Raw genomic sequence first — 23474 nt, forward strand, 5'->3', positions numbered from 1 at the left:
TCTAAAGTATATGGGAGTGCGGCCAAAATGGCTGAGCCACATCCCCAGGTTTATTTTGTGTTTTATTTAGAGACAGGGCCTCACTGAGTTGCTTAGCAAGCAATCGCTATTGCCAAGACTGGCTTTGAACTCACAATCCTCCTGCCTCATCCTCTGAGCCGCTGTGATTGGGTGGCCTGTCCCTGCCACCCAACATGTGCCCAGTGCTCAGGGGCTCGACCAGGGGTGTCAGATCCTGGGGCTCCACATCACTGGAGCCCCTTTTGCTTTTGTACCCATTTTACACATAGAAAAACTGAAGCTCAGGTAAAACAAGTGATTTGGTAAGATCTTAAGTGGCACTGTCAGAATTTGACTCCAAAACCCATAGAATGGTAATGGCATATTATACAATGTGTTTTTCTTCTCAGCCCTGTTTGTCCACTCATTCAAAAGAGCCAAGAGAGCAGCAGATTAATCCAGAGATCAGCAAACCACAGCCCATAGACCAAGTCTGGCCCACTGCCAGTTTTTATAAAATTTCCTCGGAACACAGTCAAACTCATTCATTTGCATGTTATCTACGGTTGTTTTCATGCAGCAATGGCAGAGTTGACTGGTTGCAGCTGAGACTGATGGCCCACAAAGGCTAAAATAGTTATTATCTGGCCCTTTATAGAGAACTTGCTGAGCCGGGTACCATGGCACATGCCTGCAATCCCAGAGACTTGGGAGGCTAAGGCAGGAAGATTATAAATTTGAGGCCGGCCTGGGTGATTTAGGGAGACCCTGTCTCAAAAAATGAAAAGGGGTTGGGAATGTGGCTCAGCAATAAAGCTCCTGGGGGTTCAATTCAGTCCTCAAAAATTCTCTCTCTCTCTCTCTCTCTCTCTCTCTCTCTCTCACACACACACACACACACACACCTAAGTCTTCTGTTTGGATCTAAGATAACCAGGTGGAAATTCACCGCCCACTGCCCTCTTTCACTTCTCTGCCCCAAATTCCTTGTCCCCAGCCCACGGCTCACCACTGTCAGATGTGTGACAAGCTCAGTGAAATTGGGGTTCTCACGGTAGCTGGCCAGGACCTCAGATTCCACACGTCGCCCAGCCACTTCCAGCACAATCTGGGGCTGCTCCACCTCAAACAGGTGCACACGACCGAGGCCCCTGAGACCCCAGAATAGCACCTAGGGTCAGGAAGTGGGAGAGTGAGGGGCCTGCACCTGACAAGCGGACACCCCTGTGAGGGGGCAGGAAGACGTTGTGCCTGGTGCTACCTCAACACGGAACTCCCTGAGCACTGGGCGCACATTGGGTGGCAGGGACAGGCGTCCGGAAAGGGGCTCCACCAGGGGTGTCAGATCCTGGGGCTCCACATCACTGGGCACTGAGGGCTGCAGAGGAAAAGAAGTCAGAGGTCAAAGGGGAACCAGGCCAAAGGAGAGAAAGCCTGGGCTTGGGGAGGGGAGGCCGAGAGCCCCTGGTGCAGTGCAGTGCCCAGGAGCCCGCAAGGCTGGGAGTGGGAGTGGCTCTTGAAAAGCAGCGCATACGGGGGGCAGGTGGGTAGGACAGGATGGCACCAGAAGGCCACAGCCAGGGCTCTCTGGGATTAAAGGCCTGGTGAGGTGAACCCACAGTATGACCACTCGTGATGTTCCCAATGAGTGACCCCACGACAGACCTCCAGCCTGTATTCTCTGGAGGGTATTCTCAGGGGCACTCACTGAGCCACATCCCTAGCTCTTTTTATATTTTATTTAGAGACAGGGTCTCGGGGAGTTGCTTAGGGCCTTGCTAAGTTGCTGAGGCTGGCTTTGAACTCATGATCTCTTTCCTTAGCCTCCCCATCCGCTAGGATTATACCCATGTTTTATATCCCCTGGGGTTCAATGAATAACAAGATAGGACCACAGCCTGTGCCAGGTGGGACTCTGACCTCAAGTCCGCCACGGTAGTCCAGTTCAATGAGTTCAAAGGTGGCAATGAGCTCTCCAGCTGCCCGGGGTCCCTTCCTCATGGGGAAGAACTGCAGCTCAGGGTGCTGGTATGGCTCCTCCACCAGCTTTACCCTGGGGGCAGCCAGTGCCCTGCCCAGGAACACTGGGGGGCCCTGGGAGAGGGGCAGGGTGATAAAAACAAAAGATGCTCAGAGGAGGGACATCAAGAAGCAGGGGCAGACAAGAGCCTAGGTGGGGCCACATGCACTCACAAGCTTATTGTGATCAAAGACACTGATGACCACTAACGGAGGCTCCTCCTGCAAGTGCTCCCGCCTCCCGTCCACGATCAGCTGGTCAAATACCAAGAGTTCATCCCACAGGGGGCTCAGCGTCTGTTCCAGAACCTTGGGGGCCAAGGAGAGAAGGGGGCAATGGCAGGTGTCAGCAGGCAGCTCCCCACATGTGTGCCAGGTGAGCATTCCTGCTCTAAAATGGTACTTTCTATTTTTGTGCTTCAGCCTGTATTCTCTGGAGGGTATTCTCAGGGATACTTAACCACTGAGCCACAATCCTTAGCTCTTTTTATTTATTTATTTATTTATTTATTTAATATTTCATGAAAGAATTGGGATAGATGAAGACCAACATCCTCCATTAGGGTCGGGCTGCCCTTCCCAGCCCTGGCTCTCCCTGCTGTAATCTGCTACCTTCAGAACCTATCCTAAAGTTAACCCCAGGAAACGACTCCTTTCCCCTGAGAACTTGGGCTTTCCACCACCAGCTACAACAGCGTGGTCCTATCCACTGTTCTGCCCTGAAAAGTGGGCAGAGACTTAGGGCCATAGGGAAAAGCACAGTCCCACTCCACCTTGTGCCCCAGGATCCTCAGCCATACCCCAGCCTGGCCCTTACCCGTGTGGTCTGGCACTGGGTAGAGATGAGGACTCTAGCAAAGGGGTCAGAGAGGCCACTGTCATCTGCTGCCAACACGCCTCGGGCCTGGTATAGGTGAGCACGGAGCTGGAAGTAGCTGAAGTCTGGGGTGTGGAAAAGGAAGGTGCCATGCCCATTCAGGCGACCCCTCCCATGACTCATGAGCTCCCACCTTGGGCAAATAGTGAGGTGAGCCCTGTGCCTGCCCCGCCCAGCCTTGCACTCACCATCCCGGTACAGGCTGTGGGGCAACCCCACCGAGGGCTCAGGCAGCAGGTCTGGGGGCAGCTCGGAGGTGCAGGCCTTGGCTTGCTTGCCCAGCCCCAGCCACAGGAAGAGCTCCAGCTTGGCACAGACCTCCCCAGGGGCTGCCCCTGGTGCCTGTGTGGGAAGGAGGCATGTTGGGGCCTCAGAGGCCTCCTCTTCTTACCCCAGCTAGGCCCAACAATCCTGTGGCTCCAAGGCACACCCTGCTCTTACAGTCAAACCGTGCCCAAGTTCCACACTGGCTTCTCCCCATCCTCTGGGTTTTAGATTCAAGGTTGTTTCCGTAGAGATGTCCCTGGCCATCTTATCTGAGCAGGTTTTCCCCACCCCCTTGGTCTCTGTAACATCTTTCTTGGCAATCCTACAGGTTGCGACTATTCTTCTTACTCATTTAGAGATGTATAGTCTCCCTTACGAAACCCCACCCTCCAAAAAGATGAGGAACATGGCAAGGGCTGGATCCCCAGGGCTACAACAGAGTCTGGAACAGAGGAGGACTTCAGTCCAAAAAGCAGTTCCTCTTGCCTCCACTTTTGCACCCCACTTCATGCCCTGCACCCCATACCCTGTCTCTACACCTCCTGGCTAATGCTGTCACTTCCCCAAAACTCCAACCCCAAAGCTACACTCTGACCTCTGCCCTCCCTCTTTTGTTCCCTCCACCCTCAATATATTCCCTGTCCCCAATTCCAAGAGTCACAACAATTCACCATTAGAGATCCCTTTTGATAACTTGTCTAGGGATGCCTCATTTAGAAATATTTTGCCTGAATATCAGTTACCCTTATAAGAAACTGACTAATCTCTCTCTGTCTCTCATCACTCTGCCATGTATCAGAGCCTGGTCAGCAAAAGAGCCAGTGCAGGCTGAGGGCTAACAACTTTGCTGTTTATTTCACTTCTAAGTTGACCTGGGCAAACCTATGATCTCCTTTTGGCTTTTGGGGGCAACTGAAAAGAGCTCAGGGTCCCCTGGCTGGGAACCACAGGCCTCCACTCTTGAGGTCCCACCTTCCCTGAGCCACACCCCACTCTCCCCAGCACCCTCACCCCAGGGCCCCCCTCACTGTGAGCAGCAGACTCTGGATCTTGCCACAGTCCCGGCCTCGCTCCTCCTCCACCACAGAGAACAGCACATCCTGGGCAGGGATCCGGGCACAGGCCACACGGCGGCGCCCACTGAGCATCCAGACCAGCACATCAGGGAGGGGCGGCTGTGGCTGCCATTGGAGAACAGGGTCATCCAGGCATCTGCAGCTGAGACTACCTGCTCCCACAGCTTGGGCTAGACAGACAACCAAATATCCATCCCAGCCCTGACCTCCCCTGAACCCCAGATCTATGTGCCATATGCCCCTGACGTCTCCGCTCAGATGCCTTATAGAATACCTGAGACTCATAGTTCAACCTCAGTTCTTCTTTTTAAATTGTAATAAAGTTACATATAACAAAAAATATATATATCACCAAAAGCATTTTAAGTGTAAGGTCAGTGGCATTCACACTGCTGTGCAGACCACTGCCATGCATCTCTAGAACTCTTTTTTTTTTTTTTTTTGGCGGGGGATGGGGGGTACCAGGAATTGAACTCAGAGTCACTCGGCCACTGAGCCACATCCCCAGCCCTATTTTGTATTTTATTTACAGAGAGGGTCTCACTGAGTTGCTTAGCGCCTCGCCATTGCTGAGGCTGGCTTTGAAGTCTTGATCCTCCTGCCTCAGTCTCCTGAGCTTCTGGGATCACAGGCGTGTGCCAACGCCCCTGGATAGAACTCTTTTCATCTTGCAAAATAGAACTCTGTTCCCGCTAAACACTAACTCTTCCTTCTCCCACTTCATCCAGGCCCCAGCTACCACCCTTCTACTTTCTGTATCTATGAAATGGACTATTCCATGTGCTTTGTACGAGTGGATTCCTCAGCATTTGGTCCTTTTGTGCCTGACTTATCTCACTTAGAACAATGACCTCAAGGTTCAACCATGTTGGAGCATGTATCAATCTGATATCTTTACCTTTCCCTTCTCTTGAGTTTGATCCTTACCCAGTTTCCCCACCAAATGTCCATTTGCATCAGCTAAATACTGATGCAGATGTCAGTTTCTCTAACATCCAATCACCAAGTCCTGCCACTGTCCCCCTTCTCTCCTGTCCTTACCATCCTACTTCAAGACCATCCACAGTCAATAATGGCGACAGTTCCTACTAAGTCTTCCTGCTTTCAGTCTTTCCTCCCAACCCATTTTCTACTATGAAAAACCATTTCCCCCTTCCTCTGGGTTTTAGTCAGTGTTGTTTCTGCAGATAACTCCTGCCTAGAGGTTCTCCCTGGCCCTCTTAGCCTCTAGAACATCTTTCATGGCAACTCCTATAGGTCACAACCAGTTTTCTTATTCATTTACAGATGTATAATTCCTCTCTTACTAAAACACAAGCCCCCAAAAGGTGAAGAACATCAGAAGGGCTGGATCCCCTTGGCTTAATACAGAGCATGGAACATAGTAGAACTTCAAATATCACAGAATTCAAAAAATTGCTAGAACTGCTTGATAGGAAGCCCAAACCTGATCCTCTCCCTCCCCTATTCAAAGCCATCATCCCACAATTCCATTTTGAGTAATATCACGAGCTAGAAATTAAGACCTTCCTCTCACTAAAAACAGTGAAAGTGTCTGGGTAAAATATTTATGAATATTTTATTAAAAGTCCCCAATGAGGGGCTGGGGATGTGGCTCAAGCGGTAGCGCGCTCGCCTGGCATGCGTGCGGCCCAGGTTCGATCCTCAGCACCACATACAAACAAAGATGTTGTGTCCGCCGAAAACTGAAAAATAAATATTAAAATTCTCTCTTCCTCCCTCTCTCTCTCTCTCTCTCTCTCTCTCTCTCTCTCTCTCTCTCTCTCCTCTCTTAAAAAAAAAAAGTCCCCAATGATCAGACAAACCTCTACATGAAAGTGGGAATGCAAGGAGGTTAGCAGAGAATTTAAGCCATTTTTGCTACAAGGGTATTGGCCAAACCTGACAAACCTGAGCTTCTCATGACCTGACAGTGAGTAAAAGTAAAATAAAATAATAAAATAAAATAAAATCTCAGATCTCACTCAGGACAGGAGTCTAATAGGAGATCTCTCCCATCTCTGGAAGACAGGATCCCCACCACCACCAAAAAACAAAAACAATCAAACAAAACATGTGCCTTCGGGAAAAAAAGTAACCCATAAATAAACCTGGCCACCCTTTCACCACCAAGGATATATAGGAAAAGTTGCCTGGTTGAGTGAAGTGATGAAATTGTTCCTAAGAAGAAAATCCTCTAGCTGACTTTTTACTGTGCCTGGGTGTTGCTGGATATCAAATTTTAGTTTAAAGTTATCTAAATCAGAAGCAAAGTCAAATGCTTTCCAGAAAAAAAAATGTACCTTTATTCCAAGACTCAAAGAATTCCTACAAATGATATTTTAAGGGAACGCCATTGTCTGAATAGGAGTGGATGGTCTTGAAGTAGGATGGTAAGGACAGGAGAGAAGGGGGACAATGGTCGGACTTGGTGATTGGATATTAGAGAAAACTGACATCTGCATCAGTATTTAACTGATGCAAATGGACATCTGGTGGGGAAACTGGGTAAGGATCAAACTCAGAAGCAGGGAAAGGTAAAGACATCAGTCTGACAGATCTAGCAGATCCTAGTCAAAAGCCAGTAAGCCAGAAGGAAACAGAAACAGAGAGTAATACCAGACCCACCCCCTACAAAACAACAATAACACCCAAAAAACTATTATTTGAAGTATTATAAAAACAACTGTGCTTGTTTTACTAAATAAAACAAAAGACAAACTTAACTGAGAATAAGAAACTGTAAAAAATAGTATAGCAGATGTGAAAAAATAGGATTACAGAAATGAAAAGTGGAGTGATTGAAATAAAAAATTCAATAGAGGTACTTACATAGTCTTCTAATGTTGAATTAAGAAACCAAACAACCCAATGGGAAGAAGGAATTTTTTCAACAAATGGCTCTGGAAGATCTGGATGTCTATATTTTTTAAATAGAATTTTGACCTTTATCTTACTTGAACACAAAAATTAATTTGAGAACAGAGAGCTAAACATAAAATCTAAACCATAGGCTTTTAGAGAAAAGCAGAGGAGGACAGCGTTGTAGATTAGAAGTAGACAAAGGTGCCTTACACATGCATCAGGAGGATGACAAAAAGAAAAATTAGATAAATCATACTTCATGCAAACTTTAAAATTTGGTCACCAAAAAACACCATTAAGAAAATGAATCATAGGCTGGGGTTGTGGCTCAGCAGTAGAGCGCTCACCTGGCATGTGTGGGGCGCTGGGTTTGATCCTCAGCAACACATAAAAATAAAAATTTTAAAGGTATTGTGTCCAACTCCAACTAAAACAAAGTATTTTTAAATAAAGAAAAGAAAATGAATCAGGGAGTCACAAATGATTCATATCCAGGATATGTTGGGGGATTTTTTGTTTTGGGGTTTTTTGTTGTTGTTGCTATTGTTTGGTGCCAGGGATTGAACCCAGAGATACTCAACAACTGAGCTATATTCCAGCCCATTTTTTAATTTTTTATTTTGAGACAGGGTTTTGCTAAGTTGCTTAGGACTTTGCCAAGTTGCTGAGGCTGGCTTTGAACTTGTGGTCCTCCTGCCTCAGCCTCCTGAGCTGCTGGAATTATAGGTATGTGCCATCATGCCCAGTTCCAGGATATGTTTTAAAACTATACAATTCAATAATTTAAAACCAAACAGTTCAATTTTGAAGACTGGAAAAGCCATAAAACCCCTTCATAAAAATATATGAATGGCAAATGGTCACATGAAAACGTTCAACATCACTGAGTGCTAGGAAAGTACAAATTAAAACTGCAATGAGTTGCCATTATACACCCATCAAAATTCAAAATTTAAAAAAATTGGGCACTATTTTTTATTTTATCTATTTATTCATCTATCTTTGTAGTGCTGGGGATGAAACCCAGGGCCTTATGCATGCTAGGCAAGTGCTCTACCACTGAGCAACATCTCCAGGCCCAAAATATCTGAAATTAAAAAGCCTGGGTTGGGGTTATAACTCAGTGGTAGAGCACTTGCCTTGCATGTGTGAGGCACTGGGTTTGATCCTCACTACCACATAAAATCAATAAATAAAATAAAGGTATTGTGTCATGAACAACTAAAAATAAAAATTTTAAAAGTGCAATATTAAAAAAAAAAAGACTAATAACACCAAAAGTTGGAGAGAAAACAAAGCAACTGGAACTTTCTTATTTTGTTGGTGGGTGTGTGAAAAGGAGTAATTACTTCAAAAAATGATCTGGCAGTTTTTTAAAAATTAAGCATGTAGACATCCTATAACTAAGAAATTCTACTTCTTGGTATTTACCCAAGAGAAACCAATGTATGTATTCTTAAAAAGACTTATGTAAGATGTTCATGGAAGCTTTCTTCATAATAGCCTAAAACATGAAACAATCCAGGTATCCATCAACATGAGGATGAATAAACAAACTAACATATACTCAAGCAATTAAAAATTACTCAACAATAAAAAGAAATAAAACTGACATCTGCAACAATGTGGAGAATCACAAACAAAAGTTCTGAGTTTAAAAAAAGCCCTTCCTGGGCTGGGGTTGTGGCTCAGTGGTAGAGCACTTGCCTCACATGTGTGAGGCACTGGGTCTGATCATCAGCACCCACATAAAAAAATAAATAAACAAAATGATCATCAGCACCACATAAATAAATAAGTAAAATAAAGTAAAAAAAAAAGCCTTTCACTATAAAGAATATAGTCTATCCTCATTATTCACAGATTCTGTATTTGCAAATTCACTTGTTTGCTAATATTTGTAAGCCCCAAATTTATAGTCCTGGCATTTTTTTATAGGCACATGTGTATTTTTTTGGCAAAGAGACAAAAAAATTGAGCCACCCTGCAGTGGAATAAGGCCATTCTCTATCTTCATGACCTATACTACTGCAAATAAGTGTCTTTCTTATAGTCTACTGAGCGCTATGATCTTTGCATTCTTGTGCTTTTTGTCAGCGCTTTCACTATTTAAAATGATCCCCAGGTGTAGTGCTGAAGTGCTGGCTAGTCTTGCTAAGCACAAGAACATGTACTTTCTAATACAGATGTGTATTAGAAAACCTTCATTTAGGCCTGAGTGATAGTGCTATTAGCCTGGAGTTCAATGTTAATAAATCAACAATATTTATTAAATAACCCAGAGTCTTGTACATGTGAAGCAAGCACTCTACCAACTGAGCTATATCCTCAGCCCCGCTATACCTTGATTCTTGGTAGGCATTTGTTTTACAAAGTTCTGTATATTCACTAAAATTCAGCAAATGTTTAGATAAGATTTGTACATTTCATTGCATGTGTGGTGTGAAAGGAAAACGCTAAATTTTTTTTAAAATCGGTGGAGGAGTCCACTACCAGGTTTCTTTAAACAGACATAAAACAAGGTTATATAATGGTCCAATGACAAAAACTTGAGGTTTGTAGAAACCCAACATCCCTCCCCTAGGCATAATGATTCAGGAATCACTAGTTCAATGTGTGCTAATTCAGTGTTTCCAATGTCTTTATAGAACCATCTATCCATATTGCATCATTCTAGATACAAAATCCTAGAATAGTCAAAAACATAATGAAAAATTAACACAGTGGTTATCTCTGGCAGTGGGGAGTAAAGACTGGAAAGAAAGAAACATTTTAGGATGATAGTAATATTCTATACCTTGATTCTTTTTTTTTTTTTTTGTGGTGCTGGGGATTGAACCCAGGGTCTTGTACATGTGAAGCAAGCCCTCTACCGACTGAGCTATATCCCCAATCCCCCTATACCTTGATTCTTGGTAGGCATTTGTTTTATAGAGTTCTATATATTCACCAAAATTCAGCAAATGTTTCGATAAGATTTGTACATTTCACTGCATGTGTGAAAGGAAAATGCTAAATTTAAAAAAAAATCAGCGGAGGAGTCCATTACCAGTCTGGACGTAGAAAGTTGCACACAAGATGCACTGTCACCCTAACAACGAAAACAACCCAAATAAATTGCAAAACTGTGTGTTTAAAACAACAACAACAACAACAAAATATCACAGAGGTGAGGATCCAAAGAAACCTAATGAAATAAATCCAGAAAGTGATGGATTCTTCATAGGTGAAGAGAGATCTACAGATGCTCCCACCTCTGGCAGAGCTGCAGTTATAAAAAGGAATTGGTCGTAAATAAGGAGAAACTATACAACTTCTAAGAAATGTTTAATGGGGCTGGGGATGTGGCTCAAGCGGTAGCGCGCTCGCCTGGCATGCATGCGGCCCGGGTTCGATACTCAGCACCACATACCAACAAAGATGTTGTGTCCGCCAAGAACTAAAAATAAATAAATTTAAAAAAAAAAAAAAAGAAATGTTTAATGCTGCATGCCACATGAGAATCCCAAGGACCTAGCCACAAAACAAGACTTATCTATCTACCAACTCCTTCCTAAGGATCTTCACTTAGAGCTAAGGGGAGGTATGTAATAGTTGCAATAAGAGATCCTCATTAGGTTTGTTTTTGTAGTTGTAAATGGGCAAAATGCCTTTATTTTATTTGTTTGTTTTTATGTGGTGCTAAGGTTTGAACTCAGAAACTCACACATGCTCGGTAAGCACTCTGCCACCAAGCTACAGTCTCAGCCCCCCTTAAGGGTTTTTTTTACAAGTGAACAGTAACCACCTTTAGAAGAAAATAAGAGGACAGATGAGCTCAAAGAAATCCATCAGTGGTCCTCTGGGATTTCAGCTTTTGTAGTGGAGAGGGAAGCTGGAGAGCTGAAAGGACACACTGCCCCAAGGCTAGCGAATGCTGAAGGCTCAGCTGGAGAGCCCACTGAAAGCAGGGGAGCATTTTGGACTTTCAGAGCTGCAGGGTGGGTCCTTTTTAAAGTCTAGGGAAGGGAAAACAGGTCTAAAAGCTATCTCCTTAGGTGCAGAGGGAAGGAAACAGAATTAGAAAACAAGAACTTGTCTACAACCCTAAGCCTGTCAGGTGGCCTGTAAAGCAGGGACAAGGGCCCATAATCAGAATGTTGGCAGTTGGGGTGAGAATAGAGACAGATTTGTGGGATCTTGCCAGTTCTCAATTCTAGGCCCAGATGAAAGGAGAGTCCAGTCCTATCCTCAAATCATTCGAAGCCAGAGGTGAAGTGAACCCAAACAAGTTCACAGCAAAGCCCAGGTCAAATACAAAGCATGATGCAGGATTCACTCCAGATGCCTGATGTGAGGAGGGGAATGACACTTTCTGGAAATATATATTATTTATTTTAGTCTTTACTGTTCTTTCATACAAAAATACAGACATTATAATGAAAAAGTCACAAGACAGTTGGACATGATGGTGCCTGCCTGTAACCCCAGTCATTTGGGAGGCTGAGGCAGGGGGACCTTAAGTCCAAGGCCAACCTGGGCAACTGAGCAAAGACTCTGTCTCAAAAACTAAAAAGGACTTGGGATGTCACTCAGTAGTAAAGTGTCCCTGGGATTAACATCTCCCACCAAAAAACCAAAACAAACAAACAAACAAACAAAAAAAAAACGTAAGACAGGAAAAGTGAAAAATGTGACTCTTGATCAAGAGAAGAAATAACACATAAGACACATAAGATAACCCAGATGTTGGAATTATTAGACTGGGACATTAAAATAAGTATGATAAAAATTCTAAAAGTTACACTGTGGAAGTACACAAGAGCTAAAAGATGGGTCATTTCAGCAAACACTTGAAAATTGAAAATAATCAAAATTATCAATCCTTTCAAAGTACAAGATAGACCAAAATTTTAATATAACAGAGTATTAAAAAGTTATTTTTAAAATGTGAAGCAATACCACTTTTCTCACTAAATTTTTTGTTTTGGAGATTATAGCTTTGTGGGGTTTTTGTTTGCTTTTTGTTGTGGTGGTGGTTTTTTTGTAGTTGTAGTCGTTGTTGTTATACCAGGGATTGAACTCAGGGTCACTATAGCACTGAGACACATCCCCAGCCTTAATTTGTATTTGACTTAGAGGCAGGGTCTCACCGTGGTTGCTTAGTGCCTCATTGTTGCTGAGGCTGGCTTTGAAGTCTTAATTCTCCTGTCTCAGCCTCCCGAGCTGCTGGGATTACAGAAGTGCGCTATTGTGCCGGCTCTATTTTTATTTTGAAACAAGGTCCTATTAAGTTTCTTAAGGCTTCACTAAAATTCTGAGGTTGGCCTTGAACTTCCAATCCTCCTACTTCAGCCTCCTGAGTCACTGGGATTATAGGTTTGTGCTATCATGCCTGGCTGTTGTTATTTTTTATGAAAACATGTTATCTATATTAACATGTAATTGGTTTGCTCGTGTTATTTAATGAAATAATAACTATTGCTTTATTTCTCAGGATTTTTAGTTTTTCCTTTTTATACTTTTTTAAAAATTTTTATTTAGAGACAGGGTCTCACTGAATTGCTTAGAGCCTTGCTAAATTGCTGAGGCTGGCGTTGAATTTACAATCCTCCAGCCCCAGCCTCCTGAGCCACTGGGATTACAGGCATTCACAACCACACCTGGCTTTGTTTTTCCTTTTTAATTCATGTAATGGTAACAAAGTCTACATAAACAAATGCTCTTTGGGAAAACCAATAGTTATTAAAGGCACAAAAGAGTCCTAAGAAGAAAAAGCTTGAGAATTACTGCTCTACAGAAACTCTAGCCCTTGCATACCAGGACATGTGCCAAAACGGTCTTGGAAAACATTTCTGGGCCTGGGATTGTGGCTCAGCGGTACAGCGCTCGCCTAGCATGGGCAGGACCCAGGTTCAATGCTCAGCACCAAATAAAAATAAAGGCATTGTATGTGTCCATCTACACCTAATAAATAAATAAATAAATATTTTTTAAAAAAGAAAACATTATTTCTTTTTTATTGTTTAATTATTATTATTTTTTTGTTTATTTATTTTTATGTGGTGCTGAGGATCAAACCCAGTGCTTCACACGTGCTAGGCAAGTGCTCTACCACTGAGCCACAACCCCAGCACCCTAGGCCTTTTTATTTTTATTTATTTATTTTGGGTACCAGGGATTGAACTCAGGGGCACTCAACCACTGAGCCACATCCCCAGCCCAACTTTGAATTTTATTTAGAGACAGGGTCTCTCACTTAGTTGCTAAATTGCTGAGGCTGGCTTTGCCCTCGCAATCCTCCTGCCTCAGCCTCCAGAGCTACTGGGATTATAGGTGTGTGCCACAGCACTCAGGCCCCAGTCCTTTTTTTAATTTTTATTTTTTAGATGGAGTCTCATTAAGTTGCTGAGACTGGCCTTGAACTTGCAACCCTTCTGCCTCAGCCTCCTGAGTTGCTGGGATTACAGTTGTGTGCCACTGCACAGCTTGGAAGCATTATTTCTAATGACCAGTAATTAGGAACGATTTGCAAATCCATCAACAGTACAATGTATAAATAAATTATAGTATATTCACAGAAGGAAATATTATACAGCAATGAAACAAATTACAAAATTATATAATATTATGTACAATATTGTATAACATATATACAATATTATACAGTAATGAGACAAATTACACATCTACATGTAATGATCTGGATAAATCTCACATACATAATATTAAAAAAAGAGCAAAATAATATAAGTTTGAAAAAGAGCAAAACTAAACCATATTATTTCAGGATGCTTATCTATGTCACAAAATACAGGTTTTCACTACAAATTTTTAAAAGCAGAGTAGGGTTGTAGCTCAGTGGTAAAGCATGTGCTTAGTATGAGTGAAGCCCTGGGTTTGATTCTAGCACCAAACAAACAAAACCAATAAAGCAATTTTGCACTAAAATTCAGTATAAATTCTATATACTGTCTCCGTCTTTCCAACACTCTGTCTTCCACATGTCCCCCAGTTCTAATTCTGGCCATTTGCACATATATGCATTCTTTCTTACTAAATCCCAATTTATCCTTTGAAGTCTGAAACCAGGATCTAACTGGTTTGGAATTCCGGTTGCTACTCAACCAGCTGTTAAGACTCCCTCTCTAAGCCTGTTTCTGCTCCTTTCAAATGGGGTAAACTCTTCCCAAGTTTGCCAGAGGAATAACACAAGATAACATATGCAGATGCTTAGCAGAGAAAATATTCTCCCTTTCCCTTCATACACTGAATTCAGAGCTTCAGACCAGGGAGGTCATGCCCAAGGGAATTTACTCTCAAATCTTCAACCAAAGAGATCTTGAATGCTCCCTGAATCCCTGCTGAACCCTAGAACTTTCTTCCTCACCCTCAGTCATTCCAAAGGAATGACGTGACATCACACCTGCCCAGAGAACTCTGGATGGTCAAAAGGCTTCGGGGGATGGGTGTACAGGGTAGGCAGACGGGGTCAGGGAGGCATTACCTCCTGAGCCAGAAAGCGCAGTTTTGCAAGGAGTTTCTTGGCCAATGTCACCTTCTTTTGCATGTTGGCCTGTCTCAGACCACGTAAAAGCCGCAGACCTTGCTTTGCCAACAGGTTCTGAAAGGGCAAAAAGAGAGCATGAGTGGAGGGTTCTAACCAGGTCCCCCTGCCTTCCTTCCCCTGCCCATACCAGGCTGTGCATCAGCAGTTTCCCTCGGCATCGATCCAGGTTGTTGGGCCGGGTCATCGTCCTACGCTCAGTACTGCGGCAAAACTGTCTGCAGGGAGAGGGGACATGCAAACCAGGGGAATCACAGGAGAGAACATGGGCTCTTGGGGCCAATTCCCTCAGAGCAGGCCTCCCAACCCCCATTCCCTCACGGCCCTCTTAGCCTTGTTCTCCATAAGGTGTCTGTATGCATTTGGACCAACCCAAATTCATCAAGGACATGTCGCCTTTCCTTTGAGCCTCACAGCTCCCCGGTATTTAACTATCCACTGAGAAGAACCCTAGCTACTCCATGTGTCACCCAACAGCACTGGTATCACCTGCATACTTGTCAGAACTGCAGAGTCTCAGCCCGACCCAGAGACTACTGCATCAGGATGTACATGTTTACACCCTGGGGCATTCCTGTACCCATTTAAGTCAGAGATCACCTGTGGTTTAGTCGCCCCTGGTTGGCTGAAAGGACATAACATGCCTGTTCCCTTACAGATGTGACATGCTCCTTCATCTTTTTCACGTCACCTTCACTATGCCCTGCCCTCTTCACCCTTTATAAAATTTCTCTGATGTATTTTTCTTTCATTTCCTCCCTTAATACTTATCCTACATAGCATATTTTTATCTCTTTGTTTTCATGTTTATTATCTGTGTTTCTGCTCATACCCCCTACCCTCACCCCAGGGGAATAATACAAGCTTCAGGGATTTTCGAGATCAGAAATGCCTTTTCACTGATATCCCTGTACCTAAACAGTGTCTGGCATAGCAAGTACTATATTTTTTTTGAGGGGGTACTGGGGATTGAACTCAGGGGCACTCAACCACTGAGCCACATTCCCAGCCCTATTTTGTATTTTATTTAGAGTCAGGGTCTCACTGAGTTGCTTAGTGCCTTGCTTTGGCTGAGGCTGGCTTTGAATTCGCAATCCTCCTGTCTCAGACTCCTAAACTGCTGGGATTACAAGCATGTGCCACCACGCCCAGCAAGTACCATAATTATTTATTGAATAATTACACAATTAATTCTTTTGAGAATAGCGCCAGAAAGGTTCTTAAGTGCCTGGAATTATGGTTATGGAATTTGGGTCAGTGAAGGTCAAAGATGGAAGGAACCAGAACATGTTTATGTGGTTACAGCAAAAAAAGATGATATAAGTAAGGACCAGTTGAGGATGCAGGAGAGGAAGTGGACAACAGCAGAGCCAATTCCTCCAGGAAGTGAGAGGAGATAAAATCAAGATCACAGCTAGGATGCTTCCTCCACTTAGCAGGAAGGAGAGAGATGCACAAGCTGGTCAAGTGGTAGATTAAATGGAAGAAGGTGAGGATTCTGTTTCCTCCATAAAGTAGGAGACACGGGAAGCAAAATATGTCCCCAGGAGCTAGGGGAAGAGACCTTATGGAAGGTGGTAGCAGAAGCACCTAAGGACCTGGGCACATCCCAACTCCCCAAATTTCCATCAAACTCCTTGATATTTAAAATTGTCTCCTATAAAACGCTGAGCAAATGCAGCTTCAAGTCACGAAGTCTCCCTCACCCTGGAACAGGCCCAGGATCAACAGCTCTAAGGGTTCTCTCTTAGTTCACCTGCTTCCAGCCACCAGTTCCTCCAGAGTCTGCTTGAGCCGTGTGCAGGCACTGAGTCCTGATCTACGCTGCATCTTCTCAACTTCCTGCAGCCCTTGGCTCTGTAGGGCAGTGAGAGGGTCAAAGTCTTGAGGGTCCTAGGTACAGTAACCCCCACTCCCACCTGGAGACCCCACCCACTTCCACCCATACCTCCTAACCTGCCCTTCTTTGGCTCTATGGATTCATGGTTCTATTCCTCGAGCACCTTAGTGGTTCCACCCCACTGGAGCCTGGCCTCCAGTACTCTACCCCACCCCTTCACCCAGCCCCTTCCTGGGTTCAACTATTCTGAATCCCTGTCCTCCTATAACTTTGATCTCCTGAATTCCCTTCAGTTTACCCAGAAACTGTGTTCTTTGTCCACTATGCTCTGGCCTTGCACCAATAAGGTGCTGGCTCCCTTTTGCTCTACCGATTAGCTTCCCTTGGTTGCTCCCTCAAGGGCCAAAGTATCCCCAGCATCTGCATAGCCCTGCATCTCTCTTTAAGTGCTGGCCTTGCCCTCACCAGCCTCTCAGCCACTTTGTGCACACAGTTGCTGATTTGCAGGCGCCATGTGTAATCCTCCCAGCGGCTCCACACATGCACACAGGGCTTATGGTGACGCAGGGGCAAGCAGAGGTATGGTCTGGGCCAGACAGAAAGAAACTGAGGCTCCGGGGTGTCCTGAGTACATGATGACCTCCCAACACCCCCCTTAGAGTCATTGGAACACTCACCCACTGCCGTCCACAGGCTCTGGCCTCTGAGCTGGAGTTCCCACCTCCTCCTCCTCTTCCAGACCGGTCCCCATATCTTTGGACTCCAGGAGAGGCTGAGCCTCCCCCAGGTTGCCCTCAGTTCTCTCACCAGCCCTGGACCCTCGGCCCAATTGCTCCTCTCGGCGGCCTGCATGACCTAGCCTCAGAGCAGCAAGAGTCAGCAGGCAATGGGTGGGGGATCAGACCCCTCCCTCAATCAATTCTGCCTCAAGAGAAGTCAAAATCCACCCTTACGGAAAGTCAATAGCCCCTTCCAGGAGCATACAGTCTGAAATGAATGACCACCCTCAAAACATGACCCTCAGGGGTTCAGGTAGGCCACACACCAATGGAAATCTCGAAGCTGATGGGCTGCAAGGCCATAGTGGGGTCAATCATGGTGGCTTCAAAGAGCACGCCAAAAAGCAGGAAATCTTCACAGGGCGCCAGGGCATTCTGGGGAAGGGAATCAGGATGGAGTCAGCCCCTGGCCTCCCAGGGAGCAGCCTGGACTATGCTTGGCCACAATGTTCACAAAAAAACCATTGCAACCAAGGCCCAGAAGTCACTGCAGGTGTCCTACACCCCTCTCTGCGCCTTGCAGCCTCAACACTTTGGCTCCAAGGGATTGGTCAGTCTCCCTCCACCATTATGGTACAAACCCACCCAGGCCCCCAAATTGAAACTCCCCCATGGTGTTCAGTGTCTGGGAATGCAATAAACCTCCAAAGCCGAGAGTGACTCCAGCCCCCACCTCCGGCAGAGGCAGCAACTCCTCCACTTCCACCTCCATAGCACTGGGAATCTCAGGAGATTCTGCACTGGAGCTGGTGTCCACCTGCTGCGGAACCCTGGTTGGGATCTGGCCCTGTCTGGCTTTCTTCTTCTTCTTTCCGGTGAGTCGGGACAACCTGGACCCCTGTAAGGTCTGGGGAGGTTCAGGTTCAGCTCTCCCTTCAAACACCTCCATGGACACTGCCACCAGAAGTCGGCCTCGGAACCAAATGCCTTGGCCGACGCCTTCATTGAGACTTTGAAGACCATCCCGGACACCCCTGCTAGGGGGCGAGCCATAGAGGGGTATCCAGGCTGGGCCAAAGGTGGGGTTAAACCCGGCTGTGGGGGACAAGAACAGTGTTTTGCAGGGGAGCAGGAGCGGGTGGGTACTAGAATAGTCTATACTCCATACCCTTATCTTCTCCAAGTCCGGGGGGTGGGGATATGGGCAGGAAAGAATCCAGCAGTTCTGGAAGGGAAAAGCTGCAGACCGCTGTGGAGCATCACCTGGGTGCAGCTCAAAACCAGCCGGGCTCCCAAAGGCGAAGCGAATCGGTGAAGTTTGGCCTTTAGGGGCCACCAATTGGTAGAGCCAGATACCCCCAGGCAGAGCCGGGACCGGGGTGGGGCTACATGTAATAGGGTGAAGGACTGGGTGAGTGGCTACTTTGGCAGCAGCTGTGTTTCAGCGTAAATCCGTAGGAAGAGCAGGGCAGGTGTGGTTACCGGATGCGTGACTGTGGTCAGGTTTTTGTCAAACCGAGGGTGGGGTTTGTGTCGGGTGGGGAGGGGGGCGGGCGAAGGGCGGGGCCAGCCTGGAGCAGTTTATTTTGCCCGGTGGCCCCGACTCCCTCAGCTGAGCTGGGTCCCGAGGAAGGAGCGACTGCGGCTCTGAGGGACCCAGGCTAGTTGAAGCGGGATCTGGGGCTGACAGGGCCCAGCGCCAGCTGCACTCACCCGCGCGGCCGGGGTGCGAGATCTGCTTCAAGTCCAGCACGTGCGTGGCGAGGGCCGCATCGAGGAGGGGCGCGTCGTCCCGCAGCTGCAGGCGAAGTCCGCGCGTCAGCGGTGGGAACAGCTCCACAAAGTTCAGCTGCTCGTTCCACTCCGGCGCCGCCGCCTCGCTGCGCACCGACGTCTCGCCCTGAAGAGCGACGTGCAGACAGACTGAGAGAGCTGAGCGCGGGATCAGGGCCTGAGTTGCGGCGGAGGGGGCACGCTAGAGACTTACCTGCTGTCCCAAGAAGGACACCCGTACATAGGGGTCCACGAGGACGCGTTGGTCGTGCAGGGCGCGTGCCAGACTGCCCAGTAGCCCTGGACGCAGTGCTGGAAGGCCCTCGGCGCGGTACACCCGCACGCGGAGCCGCGCCCACGGCCTCTCTGCTCGTATCCCGCGCGGCAGGAGCAGGTTCCTGGAGGAGCAGGGAGGTGAGAGGCCGAGGAGCAGAATCTATCCCTTCGCCTCTCCGCGCCTCCGAGGCCGCACCCGATCCGATTCTCTCCTCCCCTCACCCCAGCTCACTTGTCGATGTCCGAACTGTGCCCTGGACCCAGGAGTGGCAGTGGAGGAGGCAGGTCTCCGCGTGCCCTCACGGACAAGGTGACCTTAACGAAGCCCTTGGTCCCGGCGCGGGTGTCCTGGGGGTCATGCAGAGGAGCCCATTTTTGATAGAAGTGGCCATCTAGGGCAGAAAGACGGGCGAGGAGTCAGGGGACGCTGGTGGGATGCACCAGGCGTTCATAGAGCTGCCACCAGAGCATTGGACAGTGGCCGGGGTTCCTCTCTGGCTCAGTAGGGAGGAGTGAGAGTGTTTGGAGTGTCAGTCTTCGCAAGAGATGGCTGTCTCAGAAGTTAGTGCACAGGAGTCCATGCGCAGTCACTGCTGAGAGGTCCCTGTCCCTGCAGATCAGTCTCAATAAGCCTAAAGTTCGGTACCTGGCTGGTCGAAGACGATGCCCAGGTCCATCCTGAAGGTGCCTATCCGGGTGGCCATAAAGGGAAGGGACTGCGAATGGAAAACCTGGGGGGAAGTGGTGTTAGTCCCGAAGCTTCAGCGTTCCCCTTTCCTGAAGGAAAGCTCTCCCTTCTGTCTCCTCACCGTGATCTCCAGCAGCAAGTCTTGAAGGCGAAGCTGGGTCTCATGAAATTCGAACAAGAAGTACTGGATTGAAGTGGGGGTGAGGGAAAGTAGGGAAGGTGAGAGAACGTTAGATGTGAAGCGCTCACGCCGGCTTGCTCCAGCCTCTGGGAAGACAACGCGGTACTTCCACCCTGGACTGAGCCTCCGCACACTTTTTCCCTTGATGAGCCCCGCCCCTCCATATTCTAGACTCCAGCGCACCTAGGCCAGGCGTCCTCTAAGGATGATTTCTATCTTGGTCCCGCCCACTCTCAGACTCGCCACTTTCCTTGATCGTGCCCACCTCATTGTAAAAGGGGCAATTGGTCCCACGCTGTGTGGCTGTCACACGGCGCTGCTCCCCAACGCGTACGGCCACATAGGGGTTAATGTTTACTCCCACTAGTTTCTGAGCCTCCAGCACGGTGACCCCTACCTAAGAGGTGCAGAAAAGGAGGAGAGGACGCCAGACCTACCAACGTAGGGGAAGGAACGTGCGGGCACACAGAATGGGGGATCCACAGGTTTGGGGCCTGGGAGGACAGCAGTACCTGGAAGTCCTGGGCTTTGGACATTTGGAAAGGATCCCCACGGGCCAGGCTCTGGGCTCGGCTGTAAAGAAGCTTAAAGTCAGCTCTAGCTTCCCCATTCCCTGCCAACACACACACTCGCTTGATACTGGAGGTGAGGTCTCCTGTTCCTTATAAACTTTTGGATTCTGAGTCCTTTGGGGCTTGTCTTGCCTTACCTACACCTCAAGCAAGCCTAACACCCAGAATTTGACTCATTCCTGAACTCCTGAATCAATTTATTCGTTCAAACAAAAATTTATTGAGCACCTACTATATGCCAACACTGTTCTAAGCACTGAGACACTGCAGTGAGCCAGAGTTAAAACTTGCTCTTTACCTTTCATCACTTATCATTGTGTGAGCCAGTGTAACCAATCTTGACCTTGGAAGTGGCAGTGTCTATGCCTATGAGTGACCCTGGACCACAGGATATCCACCCTTCACCCATACCCTGGGACCGTGTTGGTGAGGGTGGATGGGTGTGGGTCCACATGTGTGAATGGTGAGACTGACTCATTGGCAGGGTGTAGGAGCAGATGCATATGGGTACAAGTTACCTCTTGAGGGGGCTGAACACGACCCCAGAAAGCTCCACATCAGGCTCATCTTCCAGGTCCAGCTCCAGCTCCAGATCCAGCTCATTCTCATCATCATCTTGCGGACCTAGGCTTCGAGCTAGCCTGCGGCCCAGAGCTACTGCCCGTCGCTCCAGCCGGGCCTCCCCAGGCCTGATAGGAAAGCCCTCAAGAGATATGCTGGGACCTGTTACCCATATCTGGGCATCCCTTGATTTTGTTGACCTTAGGACTGACCCTTAGACTGACCCCACTGATCTCAGGACAGACTCCTAACCCTGAGAGCTCTCTAATTCCCAAATTGACTCTTGATTCTAGAACAGATCTCTGCCCTTGGAATCGATTCAGTCCTGATACCTTCAGGACTAACCCCATGTCACTGGCTCCTAACCCCAACACCAACTCCAGTGATCCCAGATCATCCCCCATATACTTACTCCAGCTCCTGGAAGCCCACATTGGGGATGATCAACTCTGAGCTGGGAGGAGGAAAAATGAGGGGAGTGAGGGAGGGCCAGGCCCAAAGACAGAGCTGCAAGAGTCATAGTATCTGGCTATAACTCTATGGATCCAGAGTGAAAACTTCTCCCTTTCCAGGACCTGCCTGAACTGGGACCACCTGGGCTGGAATCACCAGGCTTTGCTTAGGTTACCTATCCCGGATGAGTGCCCCAAAGTCCTCCTCTGCCCAGGCTCCAGCAGCGCCCTCTGGAGGCTGATACTTCAGGTCAAGCTCCACCTGGATCTGAAAGCATATACAGTGTAGTACCCCTCAAACTGTCCTAAGCCTGAGAGGCCCAAGGACAATGCCTTTTTCTCCATCTGTAAACACAGACCCTCCTGGCCTGCAACTAAGGTGACTTGTGGATCCTCTCTAATTATCAATAATGTTGATTATTCACAACTTTGCTAAGAATGTAATGAGCAATCTATTTATTGAGGAGGTCAAATACAGCTCCAAAATCTCCTATTGCTTTTGCAAATCCCTTACTGTGATCTTCTCAGTTCTGCATGGCCTGGTCCTTGCCATTCACTCCAGCTCCTTCTCATTGCGGGTTCTGCTCTTCTCTGCTCTCTAGCTATGCTCCCCCAGGATACTGGACTTTAGCATATTTGGGTTCTTCTGCCTGGAATATTCTTCCTTCACGCTTCATACCTATAATAGTTGAGCTCCAAGCTTAAGCATTACTTTCTCAGGGAAATTTTTCTGACCTCAAAGTAGATCTCATATCCTTGTTATGTACTCTCCCAGCTCCCTACCTGCATTCAGTTGCAATTTCACACTTATTTGTGTGGATATTTGTTTAATATTAGGCAAGAGAGCTCCAACAGGGTAATTCCATGTCTGGTTTTACTCACTACTGAATCCTCTTTGCTCAGCACCACACTTGGCTTTTAAGAGCTTTATCAATGACTATAGAGTGAATGAAAAACAACACTTGCTTTAAATCCACATAATGGAAATAAGAAAACAGCTTAGAAATGTTAAATAGCTTGTCCAAGTTTTCAAATGAGAAGCTGTCAGATGGGAGATTTCAAGCCAGATCTACTTCTAGGCAATATGAATTTCTGTGAAACACCAGGAAAATTCATTGCATGTCTGTGATTTCAGCAGCTCAGGAGGCTAAGGCAGAAAGGTCCCCAGTTCAAAGCCAGCCTCAGTAACTGAGCAAAGCACTAAGCAAATCAGTGAGACCCTGTCACTAAATAAAATATAGAAAATGCTTGGGGATATGGTTCAGTAGTTAAGCGCCTTTGGGTTCAATTCCTGGTACAAAAAAAAATTAAAATAAATAAAGAAAGAAAGAAAAAATAAAGAAAATTCAGCCAGATGTTCAACTTTGTCTCTCACAAGAAGTGAGTCTACTCCAGGATCAGAGAGCAACAGAAAACTTATCTCCCCTTTTGCCACAACCCAGGGCCTCAGAGCTGAACCTGGTTCTGGCCCACATCATACTCAGACAGGGACTGCAATGAAAGGAGCCCTAGCAGTGGTAGGGGTTGATACCACCGTGTCTGGGTCTTGAGTTTCCCTGGGTTAAGTCTAGAATCCTCTATCTAGAGGGGGTCTCGAGTTTGGGGGTGGCAGACTGGTGCTGATGGGACTCACAGGGGACACTCGCAGGTTTTCATCCACTAGGGCCTCCCGTAGCACCAAACGCCCAGCACTCTGAAGCTGTTGCAGGGAGATCACCAGGGTTCCCAGAGGCCTAGGGGAGTAGCATGGGACAGAAGAGTA

At 46.9% G+C, this 23474-nt stretch overlaps 1 protein-coding gene across 1 annotated transcript in view; it reads right to left on the bottom strand.

Annotated features, from left to right (window-relative positions):
• LOC124085880 (fer-1-like protein 4) overlaps positions 1–23474 on the bottom strand; it is a 41958-nt gene that overhangs the window by 17372 nt on the left and 1112 nt on the right. The window contains exons 4-28 of the mRNA XM_046433896.2: positions 23346–23445; positions 21889–21980; positions 21673–21714; positions 21218–21388; positions 20640–20700; positions 20393–20524; positions 20068–20130; positions 19905–19989; positions 19491–19650; positions 19197–19380; positions 18923–19109; positions 17943–18304; positions 17536–17644; positions 17168–17345; positions 16956–17076; positions 16407–16507; positions 14781–14868; positions 14591–14707; positions 4192–4344; positions 3085–3238; positions 2837–2961; positions 2194–2328; positions 1921–2094; positions 1262–1378; positions 1010–1171 (exon numbers count right to left, since the gene is read on the bottom strand). Of these exons, the coding sequence (XP_046289852.1) occupies positions 1010–1171; positions 1262–1378; positions 1921–2094; positions 2194–2328; positions 2837–2961; positions 3085–3238; positions 4192–4344; positions 14591–14707; positions 14781–14868; positions 16407–16507; positions 16956–17076; positions 17168–17345; positions 17536–17644; positions 17943–18304; positions 18923–19109; positions 19197–19380; positions 19491–19650; positions 19905–19989; positions 20068–20130; positions 20393–20524; positions 20640–20700; positions 21218–21388; positions 21673–21714; positions 21889–21980; positions 23346–23445 (3373 nt within the window). The remainder of the gene's footprint in view (positions 1–1009; positions 1172–1261; positions 1379–1920; positions 2095–2193; positions 2329–2836; positions 2962–3084; positions 3239–4191; positions 4345–14590; positions 14708–14780; positions 14869–16406; positions 16508–16955; positions 17077–17167; positions 17346–17535; positions 17645–17942; positions 18305–18922; positions 19110–19196; positions 19381–19490; positions 19651–19904; positions 19990–20067; positions 20131–20392; positions 20525–20639; positions 20701–21217; positions 21389–21672; positions 21715–21888; positions 21981–23345; positions 23446–23474) is intronic.

Source organism: Marmota monax, unplaced genomic scaffold (genome assembly GCF_021218885.2).
Source record: "Marmota monax isolate L192 unplaced genomic scaffold, Marmota_monax_Labrador192_F-V1.1 WCK01_AAM20220418_F8-fsc00014, whole genome shotgun sequence".
Taxonomy (NCBI): domain Eukaryota; kingdom Metazoa; phylum Chordata; class Mammalia; order Rodentia; family Sciuridae; genus Marmota; species Marmota monax.